Here is an 18,683-nt window from a genome sequence, read left to right as displayed (position 1 = left end):
TCAGTTATCTAAGTCAAAAGGCTCGATCATGATTCAGCTTTTGAGAGTTGCATACTAGTTTCTAAAAATGTGTGCTTATTTTCATTCCTACCAACACTATATAGAAACCCTTGTTCTACATTCTCATCTACCCTTACTATTAGTCTCCTTAATGTAACCCAGTCTCACAGATAAAAAAAATATATATATTCATTTTGTTTTCTGAGGCTTCAGCGCCAAACCCAGTAGAATTCATAGATCATGATCCACACAGGATTTCATGTGGTGCCGAGGATTTAATCTGGGCTTCCTGCATGCAAAGCCTGAGTTTAGCCTTTCTAGCTACTTGATTCTGATTTGCATTTCCATAAGTGGACAACCTTTTTCCTTGTGCTGTTAGTTATCTGTGTGTTTTCTCTAGAGTGTCTATTCAGATCATTTTAAGTTGGGCTAATTGTTTTTGTTGTTGAGTTGCATGAGTTCTATGTAAAATCTTGGGTGCGAAACTGTTCTTGAATAAGCAAAATGCAAATATTTTCTTCCATTCAGTAGGTTATTCATTTTGTTTCCAAGATTTTTCTCATAATTTGCAGAAACCTTCGAATTTCTCTAATCACTAATGTGAAATTCCCAAAGGCATCACTAGTGTTGATATTATGAAATATATAAACTATGATTTCTTCTATGCATTTTATAATTTGGAATCTTATATCTAGATCCTTAATCCACTCAATTACTTTTTTTGGGGGGTATCACACCTGGCAGCACTCAGGAGTTATTCCTGGCTCTACACTCAGAAATTGCTCCAGGCAGGCTCTGGGGACCATATGGAATGCTGGGATTCGAACCATCATCCTTCTGCATTCAAGGCAAATGCTCTACCTACATGCTTTCTGTACGGCCCCTCAGAATTACTTTTGTATTCAGAACTAAAGAGTAATGCAATTATTTCTTTGGTATATGGCTCTTCCATTTTTCTAACATCTTTTTCTGTTTGTTTTGATTTTGGACCATATATAGCAGTGCTCAAAACCTGGCTTTATGCCCAGGGATCACTCCTGATGGTGCTCAGAGGATCAAAGCTATTTGTGGTAACAGAGATCAAACCCAGGCTGGCCACATGCAATACAGTATGTACTGTGATGTCATTTTGGCTCCTCTAACAGCTCTCTAAAATATTTTATTAAAGATATCTTTCTTTCTCCACTATATGATCTTAGCTCTCTTTGTCAGTTTGTTGATATAAATGTAGGCATACTTTTGAAATTGTTTCACTAATTTTTATTCTAATATCAATTACTGTCACTGTGTAATACAGTTTGAGTACTCAATTTCCTTTGTTCCTTAAGGTTGCCTGAGCAATTTGGGGTCTTTTATGACTTCATATAAACTTGAATAATTGTATGACTTCCTTAAAAATTACAAGAATTCTCTAAGGAACAATTTTTCTTCTTTCTTTCTCCTTGTTTTTGGCCCAGACCTGGCTGTGCTCAGAGCTTACTCCTACACTCAGGGATCACCCATTAATGCTCTGAAGAGCACGTGCAGTGCCAGGAATCAAACCTGGGTCAACTGCCCTACTGTCACTTTGGCACTCTCTAAGGTAGTTGCAGAAGTACTTACATACTATACTCTTCCTGGGCATCACTATTCTATCACCCAAGTACTTCTACAACTGTGTCCTAGAAGATAACACTGTTCTGCCAATTTCCAAACCTGGTTATCTAAATGCTTACTATATTTCCAACTATCTACTTGGATAAATCATTATAAAGATTCTGGCAAAGACTCCTAGCTGCCAAAAACTCCAGGTATGCTGGTTATATGGCTGACATCTCCAGGGATGGTTTGGAGTAGGCTGCCTCCCCTACACCTCAGTATTTCCAGAAGTCCTGGCAGCCACACCCATGATTCACAGCATACCACTATGTCTACACAAGCAGCTTATGCCATAGACTCATCTAATTCTTGAAAGAAAAGCACAATTAGCAGCAAAACCTTATGGTAGACCAGCCTCACAGCTGATCACACTGCCCACCCTTTCCCCTGGGGGGCAAGTCCTCCCACCCTGCTGGAGTCCTGGCAGCTGCACACACCAATGAAACAGCTTCACTGCTTTTCTATGAATCTCTGCAGATATTCTTAGCTGACCAAAACTCCAAATATGCTGGTTTTGTGGCTGACATCTCCAGGGACAGTTTCGAGCCTGGATGCCTCCCCAAATCCTCCCCCCCAAAATGCCTCTGTACTTCTATAAGTTCTAAGAGCCATACCCATGAACCACCATTGCAGACACATGAGCTCATCAGGCCAGCTCCACATATCCCCAAAGTCCCGGACCTCATGTCTGCACAACAGCCTCATAATTTTTTCCTTTTGATTTATGGGCCAGCAACACTCAAGTTACTCCTGGCTCTGTGCTCATGAAGTACTCCTGCCAGGCTCAGTGGACAATATGGGATGCCAGGGATAGAACTTGGGTTGGCTGCATGCAAAGCAAATGCCCTACTACCCATTGTGCTATCATTCCAGCCCCACCCCCATAATTTTAATACTGACTTCCCAGTAGGAATACTCCAAATTAAATGTGAAATTATCATAGAAACAACTCATGATATAATTCAATCAAAAGAAAATAAGAAATCCGCAGAGATAGCACAACGGCGTTTGCCTTGCAAGCAGCCGATCCAGGACCAAAGGTGGTTGGTTCGAATCCCGGTGTCCCATATGGTCCCCCGTGCCTGCCAGGAGCTATTTCTGAGCAGACAGCCAGGAGAAACCCCTGAGCACCGCCGGGTGTGGCCCAAAAACCAAAAAAATAAAAAAATAAAAAAAATAAGAAACCAACACAGAATGCTCAACTAGCAGTAAATATTAAACCCTCAGGCAATGACAAAACAACCCCACTGTGAGATATGACAATTTTCACAAATTTTAATGGTGTTTTTTTTTTTATAATTCTATTACCATTTAGTTGCAGCACACAATATTAGATAAATTATCTGTACCTGCCAAGAAGTAAGTTTCAGGGAAGTTAGGAAACTAATGACAAGGGTGGAGGAAATATACTGGTTGTGATATTAGTGTTGGAATATTGAATGCCAGAAGTAACTGTATGCTGAGAAACTCTATAAACCACATGTCTGAAATAAAGACATTTAAAAAGAAGAAAATCTGATTTTTGTTTTGTTTTTATTTTTGGGTCACACCCAGTGACACTCAGGGGTTACTCCTAGCTATGCACTCAGAAATCAATCTTGGCTCAGGGGCCCATATGGAACACTGGGGGATCAAACTTCAGTCCGTCCTGGATCAGCCGTGTGCAAGGCAAATGCCCTACCACTGTGCCATTGCTCTGGCCTGAAAATCTGGTTTTTGAAACAGAAACAGCCTTGTCTTCAAGTTCTTAGTGCAAATATAAAGACTAATTTTTATTTAACTAATGAGTTTAATTTCTAAAAGTAAAACTCAATTATTATTCCTTCTGACCTCAAAGAAGTATTAATATACTAAACACTTCATAGTATTAAAGTAAATGTTAATATAATATGTATTAAATTTCTTTTTAATAACACACCTGGCATATAATTCATCATTTTTTCAAATGTTTGTTTTGCTCGTTTTTGCTTATCTTGAAGAGTGCGAGGTTCAGTGTTTTCACAGAATATAGCATCTAAAGTAAGACAAAAAAAATTGCTGAGATTTCACCTATTAGACACAAAGCAATTTTTCAGAATATATATAAAATTGATAAAAACAAAACAAAGTAAGATTTTACTTTTTTATTAAAATCATTGAGAGCACATGAGAAAATACAAACCTGGGGCCAGAGCAATAGTGGCGTGGGTAGGACATATGCCTTGCATATGGTCAATTTAGGTTGGATCCTTGGCATACAACATGGTCCCCCAAGCACCACCAGAAGGAATTTTTGAGCAGAGAGTTGTGGCCCAAAACAAAACAAAACAAAACAAAAAACAAAAAGGAAAAGGAAAGAAACACAAACCTCTGAGAATTGTTATGAGTGAGACCAAACGGTTCTCCTGAAACAGCTGTTCTAGTTTATGTTGAAGGGTATAATCAGTATACATTTCCAAAGTGTTTTTAAAGAGGATTCGAGTTCCCATTAAGAGATGATGAAGCCAGTCAGGAACCTGAAAAACCACTCGACCTTCAAATCACATAGAATAAATACTTCATTGTTCAGATAAATATTTTGAACATTTTCTAAAAATACCAATGTAATATATTTTATCTGTAAATACTAGTAACTAGGTTTGGAACAAATGCATTGAATTTATATAAATGATGAAATAATACTCAAAACCATTAATTATATCTGATATATTATAATAAATATAATATAATATCATGTATAACATTATATTTCTAATATAAATATTATAAATAAGTTAAAAATAAGTTGTAACAAATAACTAATTAGATCATACCTAGATACATCAGGTAATCATAGACTCCATCAACAGTCATCACTTGTACAAAATAATTCTGATTTTGCCTTCTCTCTATATTCTCAGCACGATTTGCATTGTTCTTATACAGATCATTGAAAAGCTGAAGTAAAAGTTGAAATGTCAGAGATAAATAGTTAAATCTGTTCAAAGTAATTTTGTGTTAAAGTGAGAAAGAGTAATGGCATTCAAACTCTGACAAATCATAAAAGTATCAGATAAATTAGTATCTGCTTCAAGAATCTCACATTTGTTTTAAAAATGTTTAGTTTTGTTCTTTTTGGTGACAGGGATTGAACCCAAAGCTTAATACAAGAAAAGCATCAGGGGCCGGTGCAGTGGCGCTAGAGGTAGGGTGCCTGCCTTGCCTGCACTAGCCTAGGACGGACTCCCAGCGTCCCATATGGTCCCCCAAGCCAGGAGCAACTAACCCCTGAGCATCACCAGTGTGACCCAAAAACCAAAAAAAAAAAAAAAGAAAGAAAGAAAAGAAAAGAAGAGAAGAAAAGAGAAGAGAAGAGAAGAAAAGAGAAGAGAAGAGAAGAGAAGAGAAGAGAAGAGAAGAGAAGAGAAGAGAAGAGAAGAGAAGAGAAGAGAAGAGAAGAGAAGAGAAGAGAAGAGAAGAGAAGAGAAGAGAAGAGAAAAGAAAAGAAAAGAAAAGAAAAGAAAAGAAAAGAAAAGAAAAGAAAAGAAAAGAAAAGAAAAGCATCTGCTCAGGGCCAGAGAGATAGCACATGTTTGCCTTTCATGCAGAAGGACAGTGGTTCAAATCCCGGCATCCCATATGGTCCCCCGAGCCCGCCAGGAGCGATTTCTGAGCATAGAGCCAGGAGTACTGCCAGGTGTGACCCCCAAGAAAAAAACCAAAACAAAGCAAACAAACAAAGAAAAGCATCTGCTCTCCCACTGAGACACATCTGTAGGGATTGCTACTTTATGCATAGTCATTATATAAACTAAATGAAAAATCACCAAAATATACAAAGTTGTTATTCAGAGATTTGAAGAACTACATAGATAGCAATACAAAAGTAGCAGACTGGCTCTTTTCAATAGATCAATGCATGCATCAGTGAAGAAATAAAATAGATGAGACTAATTGACATCCACAGAGCACTTACTCAAAGTCACAAACACATTCTCTTTCTTTTTGTTTGTTTGTTTTGTTTTTGGGCCATACCCGGTGATGCTCAGGGGTTACTCCTAACTATATGCTCAGAAATCAATTGCTCCTGGCTTGGGGGATCATATGGGATGCCGGACGATTGAACCGCAGTCCATCCTAGGCTAACGTGGGCAAGGCAGACGCCTTCTGCTTGCACACAAAAATGGAAAAATGTCAAGTGAATGTGGGAAACTAAACAACACACTACTGACCAACAACTGAATCAATAAGAAAATCAACACCTAATTTAAACACTAGAAACTCTTCAGAGGCTCATATGTATGTACTACTATGTACAAATAAATGCTAATAAATTAATTTTATTTATATGGAAGTAAAAAGATTTTTATTTTATAAACAGAAGAAATTTAGAAGAATTTATTTTATAAATTCTTAGAATCACACAACTTGGGGGTCGGAGAGATAGCATGGAGGTAAGGTGTTTGCCTTTCATGAAGGTCAGTGGTTCAAATCCCGGCATCCTATATGGTCTCCTGAGCCTGCCAGGAGCGATTTCTGAACATAGGGGCAGAAGTAACCCCTGAGCACTGCTGGGTGTGACCCAAAAACCAAACACCAAAAAAAAAAAAAAAAAAGAATCACACAACTTTTCAAAATTGAATCTGGAAAAAAACAGAAATCTAAATAAATCAAATATAAGCAAATAAACTGAAATGGCAATTAAAATTTTCTTCAAGAGTGGAGTGGTAATACAGTGGGTAAAGTGCTTGCCTTGCATGCAACCAACCCAGGTTCAATCCCTAGTACCCAATCTGGTTCCCTCAGGCCAGCCAGGAAGATTCCTGAGCACAGAGCTAGGAATAAGCGCTGAACACTGCTAAATATGACCTCAAAACTAAAAACTACAAAAAAGTCTGGCAAGATTACTGATAAATCAACTAGCCTTATTTCTGTTTACCAACTATAGTGAACAATTTCTGTTCAACTATAGTATCTTCTATAAATAATCAAAAATTTAGAGGGTTTTTTTGGGGGGGTGTTGGGGGGAATCCTCCTAGTTCTGTGCTCAGGGATTAGTGCTCAGGAGATCATATGTGGTGCTGATGATCTAAGCAAGGTCTACCTGATAGCAAGGCAAGCACCCTTCCTGCTATACTATCACCCTAGCCTCCAAAATGAAAGGACTTTTTTGGGAGGGAAGGGCCCACACCCGATAGTGCTGAGGGGTTATTCCGGGCTCTGTGTTTGAGGGACCATATGAGATGTTGGGGATCTGGGGATTAACAATTGTTTACTGTGTGCAAGGCAAGTGCCCTTACCCACTGTAAAATCTGTCTGGCCTTAATATAAAGCTTTTTTAAAGTGGTGGAAGACTATCTTTTGTGCCCCACAGCTATCTGTGTTGGGTACCACTCTGGCACTAAGCTGAATTTCTAAAGAAAAAGGCAGCTCAGAAATAGAGGACATGCCTAGCATATGTGAAGCACTGAAAGGAAGGTAGAGAGTAAAAGAGGGATGGGGGGGCCAGTGAGGTGGCGCTAAAGGTAAAGTGTCTGCCTTGCAAGCGCTAGCCAAGGAAGGACCTCAGTTCAATCCCCTGGCGTCCCATATGGTCCCCCCCCAAGCCAGGGGCAATTTCTTCTGAGCACTTAGCCAGAAGTAACCCCTGAGCATCAAACTGGTATGGCCGAAAAAAAAAAAAAAAAGAGGGATGGAGAAAAGGAAAGAACAAAAAAGTTCTCGCTATAGTTCTAGTAGCATACAATAAGAATACATAAAATTATACATATAATAAGAATGGATTACTTTTTCAGTAACATTAAAATGAGGCAATACTATCAAATATTTGCAATCTAAGAAAAACAGAAAAATTTTTTTGGTTTTTGGGCCACACCTCATGACACTCAGGGGTTACTCCTGGCTATGTGCTCAGAAATCCCTCCAGGCTTGGGGGACCATATGAGATGCTAGGGGATGGAACCGCGGTCCATGCTATGTCAGCTGCGTGCAAGGCAAATGCCCTACTACTGAGTGTGCCACTGCTCTGGCCCCAGAAAAAAAAAACAATTTTTTTTTTTTTTTTTTTTGGTTTTTGGGCCACACCCGGTGACGCTCAGGGGTTACTCCTGGCTATGCGCTCAGAGGTCACTCCTGGCTTGGGGGACCATATGGGACGCCGGGGGATCGAACCGCGGTCCGTCCTAGGCTAGCGCAGGCAAGGCAGGCACCTTACCTCCAGCGCCACCGCCCGGCCCCCCCAAAAAAAAAAAAAACAATTTTTTAAAGAAATCTTTCAAATACAGGGAAGGTAGATACTGCAAATATAATAGCTAAAAATATAATTTACTATATTAAATAAAAACTATACATATCCTCCTAAAATTGTACAATTAGTTTTTAGGTAAAAGAAATGTAAAGTTCAATCTATTTTTATTAATACAAGATACCATTTACAAAAGATTCTCTATCTAATAAAAATGTCATTTCAAGTAAGGCAATTGCAAACCCAGTAACATTTTAAGACAATGTGCAGTACCTTCTTGTTATTTTCTGAAGTAGGGCTGAGAATGGTCAGTTCTGGTTTACTTGGTTTAGGTTTTGGAGATTCACAAGAATTTATAAAATTCATGATGAATGGTTCCAAATGCTGACCTCTCTACAATGATATAGAGATCAAAGGATGAAAATTCAAAAACACAAGATATCCATTTTTAGTATCATAATATATTAAAACTCACTTATAATTAAATATGCTTATAATTATCATGCTGCAGGATACATATAAAGCAATTACCCACCTCTTTTATTAGTTTTCCAGGAACAGACTTTATAATTTTTCCTGCAATTACAAATAATATATAGTTTATAAAGGTACACTTCATAATTCCTTATTATAAGCTACTCTGAATAATTTTATATTAGTCAACAAAAATTAAAATGTATTTATAATTGATATTTCACATTTAACAGGAATTTACAATAAGTACAATATTCTTAACTTACATACATTTGGAATTTACATTAAAATAATTCATTGGGGGCCGGAGCAACAGCACAGAGTGGGGCATTTGCCTTACACACGGCCAACCTGGGTTCAATCTCCAGCATCCGATATGGTCCCCTAAATACCCAACAGGAATAATTCCTAAGTACAGAACCAGGAGTAACCTGAGTGCCACTGGATGTGGCTCAAAAACAAACAAACAAAATAAAATTCATTGGGAGGAAAGTTGGGGTAATAAATAAAACAAGTGCTGATAATTACTGAAATTGAATAAGGGTAATAATAGTTCACTGAGTTAAAGCATATGCTCTGCAAGGAAACCCAGGTTCAAACTCTGGCATCAAATGGTCTCCCAAACCGTGCCAGGAGCAACTCCTAAGCACCAAGCCAGGAGTAGCCCCTGAGTATAACTAGGTCTGGCCCTAAAATCAAAAAGAGAAAGACAAAAAAGAAACACGGTAAGATGCCCATTATACAAAGTTTTCCACCTTTGTATATAATTGAACATTTCCATAAAAAATGTTTGAAAATACTTTAAACAATGGTAAAGATATTTAAAAGTTACTCAAAAGTTGATTTAAGGGGCCGGGCGGTGGCGCTAGAGGTAAGGTGTCTGCCTTGCCAGCGCTAGCCTAAGACGGACCGCGGTTCGATCCCCCGGTGTCCCATATGGTCCCCCAAGCCAGGAGCGACTTCTGAGCACATAGCCAGGAGTAACCCCTGAGCATCACCGGGTGTGGCCCAAAAACCAAAAACCAAAAAAAAAAAAAAAAAAGTTGATTTAAAAAAAAAACAAAACAATAATCATGGTATCAGAAAGATAGTACAGGGCCCGGAGAGATAGCACAGCGGCGTTTGCCTTGCAAGCAGCCGATGCAGGACCAAAGGTGGTTGGTTCGAATCCCGGTGTCCCATATGGTCCCCCGTGCCTGCCAGGAGCTATTTCTGAGCAGACAGCCAGGAGTAACCCCTGAGCACCGCCGGGTGTGGCCCAAAAAACAAAAAACAAAAAACAAAAAAAAAAAAAAAAAAAGAAAGATAGTACAGAGAATAGAGTACTTGTGTCACAGTTGCCAACGCAGACTCAATCTCTGGTGGATAAGGTCCTCTAAGCACTGCCAGAAGTGATGCCTGAGTGTACAGTCAAAAGTAACCTCTGAGCATGACTGGGTATGGCCCAACCTTATCCCCTCCCCCAAAAAAGAAAAATAAAGAATTCTAACAAGTTCTACCTTTTAATTTACCATTCAAATAGTTACATTATATATTTTAGGTCAAAATCACTATTTGATGTTTATAGGAGAAAAATTGATAGAGAATACTATTATTTTGTTTGTTTGGTTTTTTGTTTTGTTTTTGGGTCACACCCAGCAGCACTTAGGGGTTACTCCTGGCTCTATGCTCAGAAATCGCTCCTGGCAGGCTTGGAGGAACATATGAGATGCCAGGATTTGAACCATCATCCTTCTGCATGCAAGGCAAAAGTTCTACCTCCATGCTATCTCTCTGGCCCCTAGAGAACACTATTATTATAGCTGGAGAACTCACTCTCTTTACACATGTTTCCCATGTGTGAAGCTCTTTGAGGATCAGATACAGTATAAAAGAAGGGAATAGAAAAGTAGTAGGGGAGAGAAGGGAGAGGAAAAGAAAAGTGGAGAACAACAACCCTGAACATAGTATAGTTATATGAATCCTAATCAAAATCAAATTTGGGATTATGCATTCGTGTGTTTGTGTGACTAGACATGATCCTGGAGGATAAGCAGAAAAAGGGGCCTTTTATTCTTAATGCTATGAGATTATGAAATATTTTAAATGTTTATTACAATCCCCTATAATTTCTATAATAGAGCCATAAAAGAAAAATTATAATCTAATCCTGTAAACCAATTTCTTCTTCACTTTATCCTATAATAATCTCATAAAATATAAAATACCCTGACATTTTCTAAGTATTTCAAAGTTACTATAAAAATCAGCCAAAATTGACTTATATATAGATATATATACAGTTTAGTTTCATTTAGAAAAAAGTAGAACTACAGAAATATCAATAAACATAATGAAAATAGAAGTAGAAATTGTTTAACAACACGCAAATCATCTAACCCGCCTACCAAGCTACTTCCCTAATAGCCCCCAAAACTAGTCTTTCCTAAAATTTCTCTCATCTCGTCATGTGGATTTTCCAAACTCACTGTTAGAAATGCTCTAAATGTATTCCTTTATCTTCCAAGTATAGCACTCAGTCTGATGTTTAAATAGAAACTTCAGTTATCTTTGATCATTTCTTTTACTTCAGTCATCCTTGTCTATGATCAGAATTATCTAATTCCAGTTCCTAAACACTAAATTCCTAAATTCCAGTTCCTAAATGTATGTAACAAAATATAAAATGTCTTTACATTTTCCCCAATTAAAAAAATTAATGCACCAAATATCTTCACTCCAATAAATGTTAATTTGAAGTTACAGATTAAAATCATGTTCTACTACTAGTAATAGTTAATATATTCAGTTTTATGTATCTTATGTACACATTTATATATGTAGAAATAGTGCTTGTTTTTAACAATTCAAACTTTCCAATTTTTGGGTCTACCTTGTCACCATACAAATAGAATTATGCTTGTATACATTCTTCCATTCATTCTTTCATTCAACATAATGCTTTCACATAAAATATTATGCAATTGCATAATATTTACGATAGTTACATGCTTTAGGTACTACCAGTTATAAGTATTTTAATGATATCATCATAATTAATATTTTATTCTTATTGTTCATGAATACTTTTATTATTTCTAGTTTAAGCAATATAAATAATGTAGCTACAGATATTTCATAAAATGGATACAAGATTCTCCAGAGTATATTTATCTTTTTTTTTTTTTTGGTTTCTGGGCCACACCCAGTAGCGCTCAGGGGTTACTCCTGGCTATGTGCTCAGAAGTTGCTCCTGGCTTGGGGAACCATATGAGACGCCGGAGGATCAAACCGCGGTCCGTCCAAGGCTAGCGCAGGCAAGGCAGGCACCTTACCTCTAGCACCACCGCCCGGCCCCCCAGAGTATATTTATCTTATAGATAAATGTATTGCTGATGATTCAGTTTTATAACAAACATTTTGCAAATGGTTTTCCAATTTATATTCCTACTAACAATGCAGAAGAGATAGCTTAACTCATGACTTAAATTAAAAAACTGTATTTTTAATATGAAAATGCTGCCTCTTTACCAGTTTATCTATTCTAGTTTATCATATGATTCTTTAAATTGACTTACCAAGGTTTACATCTGGTAGTATCTTATCAAGAAATTGTGTTTCCCCACCATGGGGGGAGAGAAAATCTGCCAGAAGTTGACTATTACTCAGTTCTGGATGCTGCAAAAGTTTCTTGAATGAACAAAAAAAAGGGGGGGGAGGGTTTTGAAAATCTAGAAGGGTAATCAAAAATACATAAATGATTCTTTAACCAAGAAAACAATTTCAAATCACCAAAAGCTAAACTTAAATTCGGAATATTTTTAAACATTTATAAAGAAGAGGAGGATATAACATAGCATAGCAAGTCAGACCTTGGGCTCCATTGACATACATAAATGAATTTAAATTCTAGTTCTTTCATTTCTTAGCTACATAACCCAGAAAACTCAAATTACCTGAGAGTTTATTTCCTCATATATAATATGAAATTGCCAACTTTACAAATATAACAAAAGGCATTTAGCACTGTACCTTATATAAAAATAGAGTATTAGTTATTTCCCTGTACCTTATATAACTTAGAATATTAGTTATTTCTCAACTGCTAACAAGTATTACAATATTGACAAATTACAAACTGACAAATTTTCAAAAGCTGGGGCTAGAGCCAGAGTAGACCTACAGAGAGTAGGGTGTTGTCTTGCATGTGACCAACCCAGGTCTGATCTCTGGTACACCTTACGGTGCCCAGAGTATCTCCTGGAGTGATTCCTCACTACAGACCTAGGAGTAATCCATGAGCATCTCCAGGTAGGGCCCAACCATTTTCCCCTCCTGCCTCTGGTTAGGAACCGGAGCAATAATATATCCAGCACATCATTTGCCTTGCATGCTGCCAACCCAGGTTCTATACCTAGTACCCCACGTGGTCCTCAGAAGTGTATCTAGAGCCAAAGCCAAGAGTATGACCTGAACACTTCTGGTTGTGGACCAAAAAAACCAGGATAAATTCTTTTAAGATTGAATTAAATATTTCCCATCTGACTGTCTACTACATTTTCTTCTACTGGTAGATTTTAGTGGCTGTGCTTAAGATATCAAGTAAAACTGTCTTGATCTGAAGAGAGAAAATTTCTTTGTGTCCTCACCCTACATAAATGGATAAACAAAAATAAATAAATAATATTGAATTAAATAAAAAAGCTAAGGTTAGAAACATAGCTCAACAAGCTGAAAGAATATCTGGCATGCAGAAGGTCCAGGTTTGTTCCCCAGAACCATCTATGGTATCAAGCACCTCTCACCTCTGGGTGCTTGATTACATCAAGATCACTCTTGATCACAAAACCAGGAATTTCCTTGAGCACTGCTAGGTATGCAATTAACTTGTTAAGCCTCTCTCCAAGTCTAAAAAAAAAGGTTTTTTGTTTTTTTTTTTTTTATTTTTGGTGCCATACCCGGTGATGCTCCTGGGTTTACTCCTGGCTCTGTGCTCAGAAATTACTCCTGACAGGCTCAGGGTACCATATGGGATACTGGGGATCAAACCAAGGTTGGCCATGTGCAAGGCAAATGCCTTACTCACTGTGCTATTGCTTTGCCCCTTCCCAATTATAATAAAAAATTTTTAAATAAAGAAGCTACCATAAACCATTTTAATTGAGGGTGGGAGTAAGACAGAAATGTAAAATAACTTGAAAAATTTTGTGCTCTGTTTTTGTTGCAATACTATTTTCTTACAAGACAAAATGCCTCAAAAGTGAAATTAATCCAGTGTTAAATATTCAATTTTGCAACTATGAAGTTATAAAACTTTATGAACAGAAATCTATATAAATTAAATGACAGTACTATAACCTTTATGCCATATTGCCACAAAATACTTTTTCCAGAATAAGGTACTTTATGTTTGCTTTTCTTGAGCCACACTCAACTGTGCTCAGGGAATACTCCTGTCTGGGCTCAGCAGACCAGTTCAAATAATAGGTTGGCATTACCAACAAAGACAGCTTGAGCCCTGGTATATGCTATGTTCAAATAGTCTTATGGCACATAATAGTTTCCTCATTTTTAATTCATATACTAGAAAAAGAGCATAGATAAAATTCTTGTTTTTTATTTTATTTTGTGGTTTTTGAGCCATACTTGGCAGAATTATTCAGGGATTACTCTTGGCTCTGCACTCAGAAATCACTTCTGGCAGATTTAGGGGCTATATGGGATGCTGGAGTCAAACCTGGTCAGCCATGTGCAAGGCAATCACAATACCAGCAGTATATCACAGTGGCCCAGTTATTTTTAGTTCAAGAACTTAATAGTTCAAATACAAGAAGTACAGTATAAAATGCCTTATTATACTGTCAAATACTAGGTTTTTGTTTTTTTTTGTTTTTTTTTTGATGCTTAGAGTTCACTCCTGGTGGCAACTAGGGACAAAGTGCTGTCAGGGATCAATGTTATGCCCCTATATATATGGTGCTAAACTCTCTAAGGTCTCTATTAATTTTTTTTTTTTTTTTTGGTTTTTGGTTCACACCTGGCCGCGCTCAGGGGTTACTCCAGGCTCTATGCTCAGAAATCGCTCCTGGCAGGCTCAGGGGACCATATGGGATGCTGGAATTTGAACCACCGACTTTCTGCATGCAAGGCAACCACCTTACCTCCATGCTATCTCTCTGGTCCCTCTATTGAATATTTTTTAATTAAAAAGATACTTATAGAAAGTAGAGCAATATACAGCAGGCAGGGTATTTGCATGACCAACTTATGTTCGATACTCAGCACCAGAGTCCCTTGAGCTCTGCCAGAAGTGATCCCTAAGCAGAGATCAAGCCTGAGCATAGTACAAATCTCCTCACCCACCCTCAAAAGATACTTATAAGTGCTAGAGAGATAGTATAGGGAGAAAGATCATGAATGACCCTAGTATGGTTCCCTGAGCACCACCAGGAATGACCCCTGAGCACATAGCCTGAAATGAGCCATGACCACAATACATCTCTCCCCTGCCCCCACAAAAAAAAAAAAAAAAACCCACCTTCAATGCTAGGAGAACTTCAAATTTAAATAAATAAACATTTAGGAAAATATTAAATATTATGTCCAAGTATAAAAGAGACTTTCTCTTTGTTCTGGGACAACTGCCAGTGTAAGAGTTACTTTCAGCTGTGTTTTGGACCTCCCACATGCAGAGAATGACCTTAGCTGAGTGACCTATTTTTTAGGCCCTAAGCAACATTTTCAAATAAATCAAATTAAAATATCTATTCTTTCATTTTATTTTTAAAGAGAAGTGTATGGTGGTGGGATTGGTATTTAAACACAATTATACTTGAAGTAACAGTATTATAAACAATGTGGTAAATTATGGTGTTATAATAAAATTTAGAAAATAAGTAAATAAAAATAAAAAGTATTTGTGTACAAAAGAAAAGGAAAAATTAGAGAATATTATAATTAGCAATTATTTAAATTAAACTAATATACCTGCAGATATTCCTGAAATTCTTCTCTCTTTGATTTTAAAAATTCATAATTTTTGGGGCCAATAATCCTTTTGGAAGGAAGCTGAGCATCAGGAAATGTGCCTGAAATTAATATATATGGAAGCTATTATTATAGTCTGTTAGTTTTTAAACATAGATTATTATCTACTATGGAAAATTCAGATTATAATACTGCTCTATAGAGATATCACATTATTTCAAAAATTCTTGATACAACAAAGGCTTTCTATTAAAAAGTCCACCAAAAGATTTACATAGACAATAAAAATATTGCTCTTATTCATCAACTACTCAACATGGACAAAATTTTGGCTTTCTATGCTACATGAAAAAGCTTCAAAATATCACAATATTATTTTAAAAATGGATTTCTGTTATGAAAAAATGATACTAAAAATACCCACAATTCAATATGTTAATGTTCATACAAGCTTTAAAACAATGGATATATTTTATCATGTAGGGCTGACTGGAAATTTTAGGACCAAAAAGAAAAGATAATAGGAATCAACCAGCTTTGGTTCACTGAGCATATTTCAAGTGCCAGAGTGATATAGGGATAGTAGCACAGGTAGGGTGCATGCCTTGCAACATGATCAACCTGGGTTCAAACCCTGTCATCCGGGGCCGGGTAGGTGGCGCTGGAGGTAAGGTGTCTGCCTTGCAAGCGCTAGCCAAGGAAGGACCGCGGTTCGACCCCCGGCGTCCCATATGGTCCCCCCAAGCCAGGGGCGATTTCTGAGCACATAACCAGGAGTAACCCCTGAGCATCAAACGGGTGTGGCCCAAAAACCAAAAAAAAAAAAAAAAAAAAAACCCCTGTCATCCCATATGGTCCCCAGACCACTGCCAGGAGTGATCCTTGAACACTGCCAGGTGTGGCCCAACATCCCCCTACCAAATAAATAAAAATATGGAAATAGGGGCTGGGGAGATAGTGTAGCAGGTAGGGCTCTTGCCTTGCAAACAGTCAACTGGGTTCAATCCCCAGCATCTCATACAGTCCACAAGCACCCGGAGTATTTCCAGAGTGTAAGTCCTGCATACCACCATATATGGCCCACTCCCCCCCAAGAGTACATATATAAATGATAGTCTCTCAACAAAATTACAATGAGTCATATGAAAAAGTTCACAGAGAAGGAAATAAACATGGTATTATATCGGTTTGTTGTATACATTTAAAAAAGTCATTTAAATACAACAGGCCAAACAGATATCAAAGGATTGGTCACAGGCTTTGTATACAGGAGCCTGTGATCCTTGGCACCACAAGTTCCTCAGACCATTGCTACAGAGTGGCCACAGATAAGTATAAGAGAAACCCCCAGGCACCATTATTGTATTACCCAAAGCAAGATAAAAATCAAGTCTAGGGGCCAGAGTGGTTGCGAAGCTGTAGGGCGTTTGCCTTACAAGCGGCTGACCTAGGAAGGACCATGGTTTGATTCCCTGGTATCCCACATAGTCCCCCAAGCCAGGAGCAATTTCTAAGCGCATAGCCAGGAGTAACCCCTGAGCGTCATGGGGTGTGGCCCCAAAACAAGAAACAAAAAAAAAACAAGTCTAGTAGAAACTCAAAATCTAGATAAAAACTATTAACTTTATCTTCTTCATCTTCCTATAGTAGACTTATAGGTTTTGCTGTCAAAACAGAGTGAGAAAGATTCCCTGTCTTGGGAGTCAGAAAGATTGCACAACAGGTAGGGTGTGCCTTGCTGCAAACAGCTGACCTGGGTTCAATCCCCAACTTCCCATAAGGCCTGCTGAACTTGCCAGGAGTAATTTCTGAGCAAGAGAATCATGAGTAACACCATTGGATGTGGGCCAAAGACAAAACAAACAAACAAAAGAGACCCTGACTTTCTCAATTCAGATTCAATCTCATTTTGGATGGAAAACACTTTAGAAGCATAAATAAAACTCACCAATTTTACAAAATGACTCAAAATACTTCCTGATTACAGCCCTGATATTAACTAAAAATAAATAGGCATAGTGAGAATAAATTAAAACCAAAGAATGGTTTTCTTGCCCAGTTGCCCTCAAGAGAAATATTTAGCTAGAATTTTGCTTCCTTATCTAAGAGATAAATCAAAACACTTGCCATATCTAACAAGGAAGATGAGAGTAAAGAAAAGTTGCTCTCTGGGGCCAGAGAGATAGCGCAGTTGTAGGGTATTTGCACGCAGCCAATTCAAAACAGACAGCTGTTTGAATTCCAAAATCCCATATGGTCCCTGTGCCTGCCAGAAGTGATTTCTGAGTTCAGAGCCAGGAGTAACCCCTAAGCGATATTGGGTGTGACCCAACCCCCGCCCCACCCCCCCGAAAAAAGAAGAACAGTCACTCTGAAATGTCTACTTTAATCTCTGCCATATCAAGTTCAAAATTAAATCACTTATTTTAGGGACCACAACTTAGTACAGTGGGTAAGGCATTTTACCTTGCAAGTAGTCAACAATGGTTCTATCCCCAGCATCCCATACAGTCCTAAATACTGCTAAGAGTAATTCTTGAGTGCAAAGTCAGGAATAATCTCTAAGCATTGCCCAAAACTTTTGGTGTGGCCCCAAAACAAATATAAAACCAATTACTTTTAAAAAAAAAATGTTGGCTGGAGAGATAGCACAGCAGTAGGGCATTTGTCTTGCATGCAGCTGACCTGGGATGAACCCAGATTCGATTCCCCGACTCCCAAATGGTCCACCGAGCCTGCCAGGAGCAATTTCTGGGCACAGAAATGCCTTGCATGCGCTAACCTAGGACTGACTGCAGTTAGATCCCCCAGCGTGACATATGGTCCCCCAAGCCAGGGGCAATTTCCAAGCAGATAGCCAGGAGTAACCCCTGAGCGTCACCCGGTGTGGTCCAAAAAAAAAAAAAAAGATATAAAATGAACAAAAATGGGACAAAACCAGTACATCTCTATTAACAGGAGTACATATAAAAGACAGTATTATTTAAAATAAAAAAATTAATCTTGTTCAGCAACTTTCAAGAAGCTCAATATGAAATGTAATGTTTACACAAAAAGAAGACATACCATGAAATTCTGTTAGTTTTGATTCAAGCACATAGAATTCAAGGTATTTTCTATAGACAGACCAATGTTCAGGCTCATGTCCAACTGTAAATAAAAAAAATGAGTAACAAATAATTTTACAAACTACTACTAAAAGAGCACAGTATTTAAAATATCAGCACACAATTTTAAAGTATTCTATTCTTTTTTTAAAGTATCCTATTCTTAATAACATATCTTTCTTGGAATAACAGTAACAATTTAAATGTAATTTAAATAAATGATTAAATGTCATCTATGAAATTATTTCAATAACATTTTTCCTACATCAAGAAAAGCTAATAAAAAACTTCAAGTA

The 18,683-nt window shown here is 37.6% G+C and overlaps 1 protein-coding gene and 1 non-coding gene across 3 annotated transcripts in view; one reads left to right on the top strand and one right to left on the bottom strand.

Annotated features, from left to right (window-relative positions):
- Positions 1-18,683, bottom strand: part of SNX14 (sorting nexin 14) — a 75,200-nt gene that overhangs the window by 6,686 nt on the left and 49,831 nt on the right. For both annotated transcript variants that reach the window (XM_049772188.1, XM_049772189.1), the window contains 8 exons: positions 18,347-18,430; positions 15,281-15,381; positions 11,872-11,983; positions 8,376-8,416; positions 8,114-8,233; positions 4,431-4,554; positions 3,986-4,150; positions 3,557-3,652 (listed from right to left, as the gene is read on the bottom strand). In XM_049772188.1, coding sequence (XP_049628145.1) covers positions 3,557-3,652; positions 3,986-4,150; positions 4,431-4,554; positions 8,114-8,233; positions 8,376-8,416; positions 11,872-11,983; positions 15,281-15,381; positions 18,347-18,430 — 843 coding nt within the window. The remainder of the gene's footprint in view (positions 1-3,556; positions 3,653-3,985; positions 4,151-4,430; positions 4,555-8,113; positions 8,234-8,375; positions 8,417-11,871; positions 11,984-15,280; positions 15,382-18,346; positions 18,431-18,683) is intronic.
- LOC126007765 (small nucleolar RNA SNORA29) lies at positions 12,830-12,969 on the top strand. Its single transcript, XR_007495250.1, has one exon. It is a non-coding gene; the product is annotated as a small nucleolar RNA SNORA29 (small nucleolar RNA).

This window comes from Suncus etruscus, chromosome 4 (genome assembly GCF_024139225.1).
Source record: "Suncus etruscus isolate mSunEtr1 chromosome 4, mSunEtr1.pri.cur, whole genome shotgun sequence".
NCBI lineage: Eukaryota > Metazoa > Chordata > Mammalia > Eulipotyphla > Soricidae > Suncus > Suncus etruscus.
Note: the sequence above shows the minus strand (reverse complement) of the source record. Positions and strands in the feature narration are given on the sequence as shown.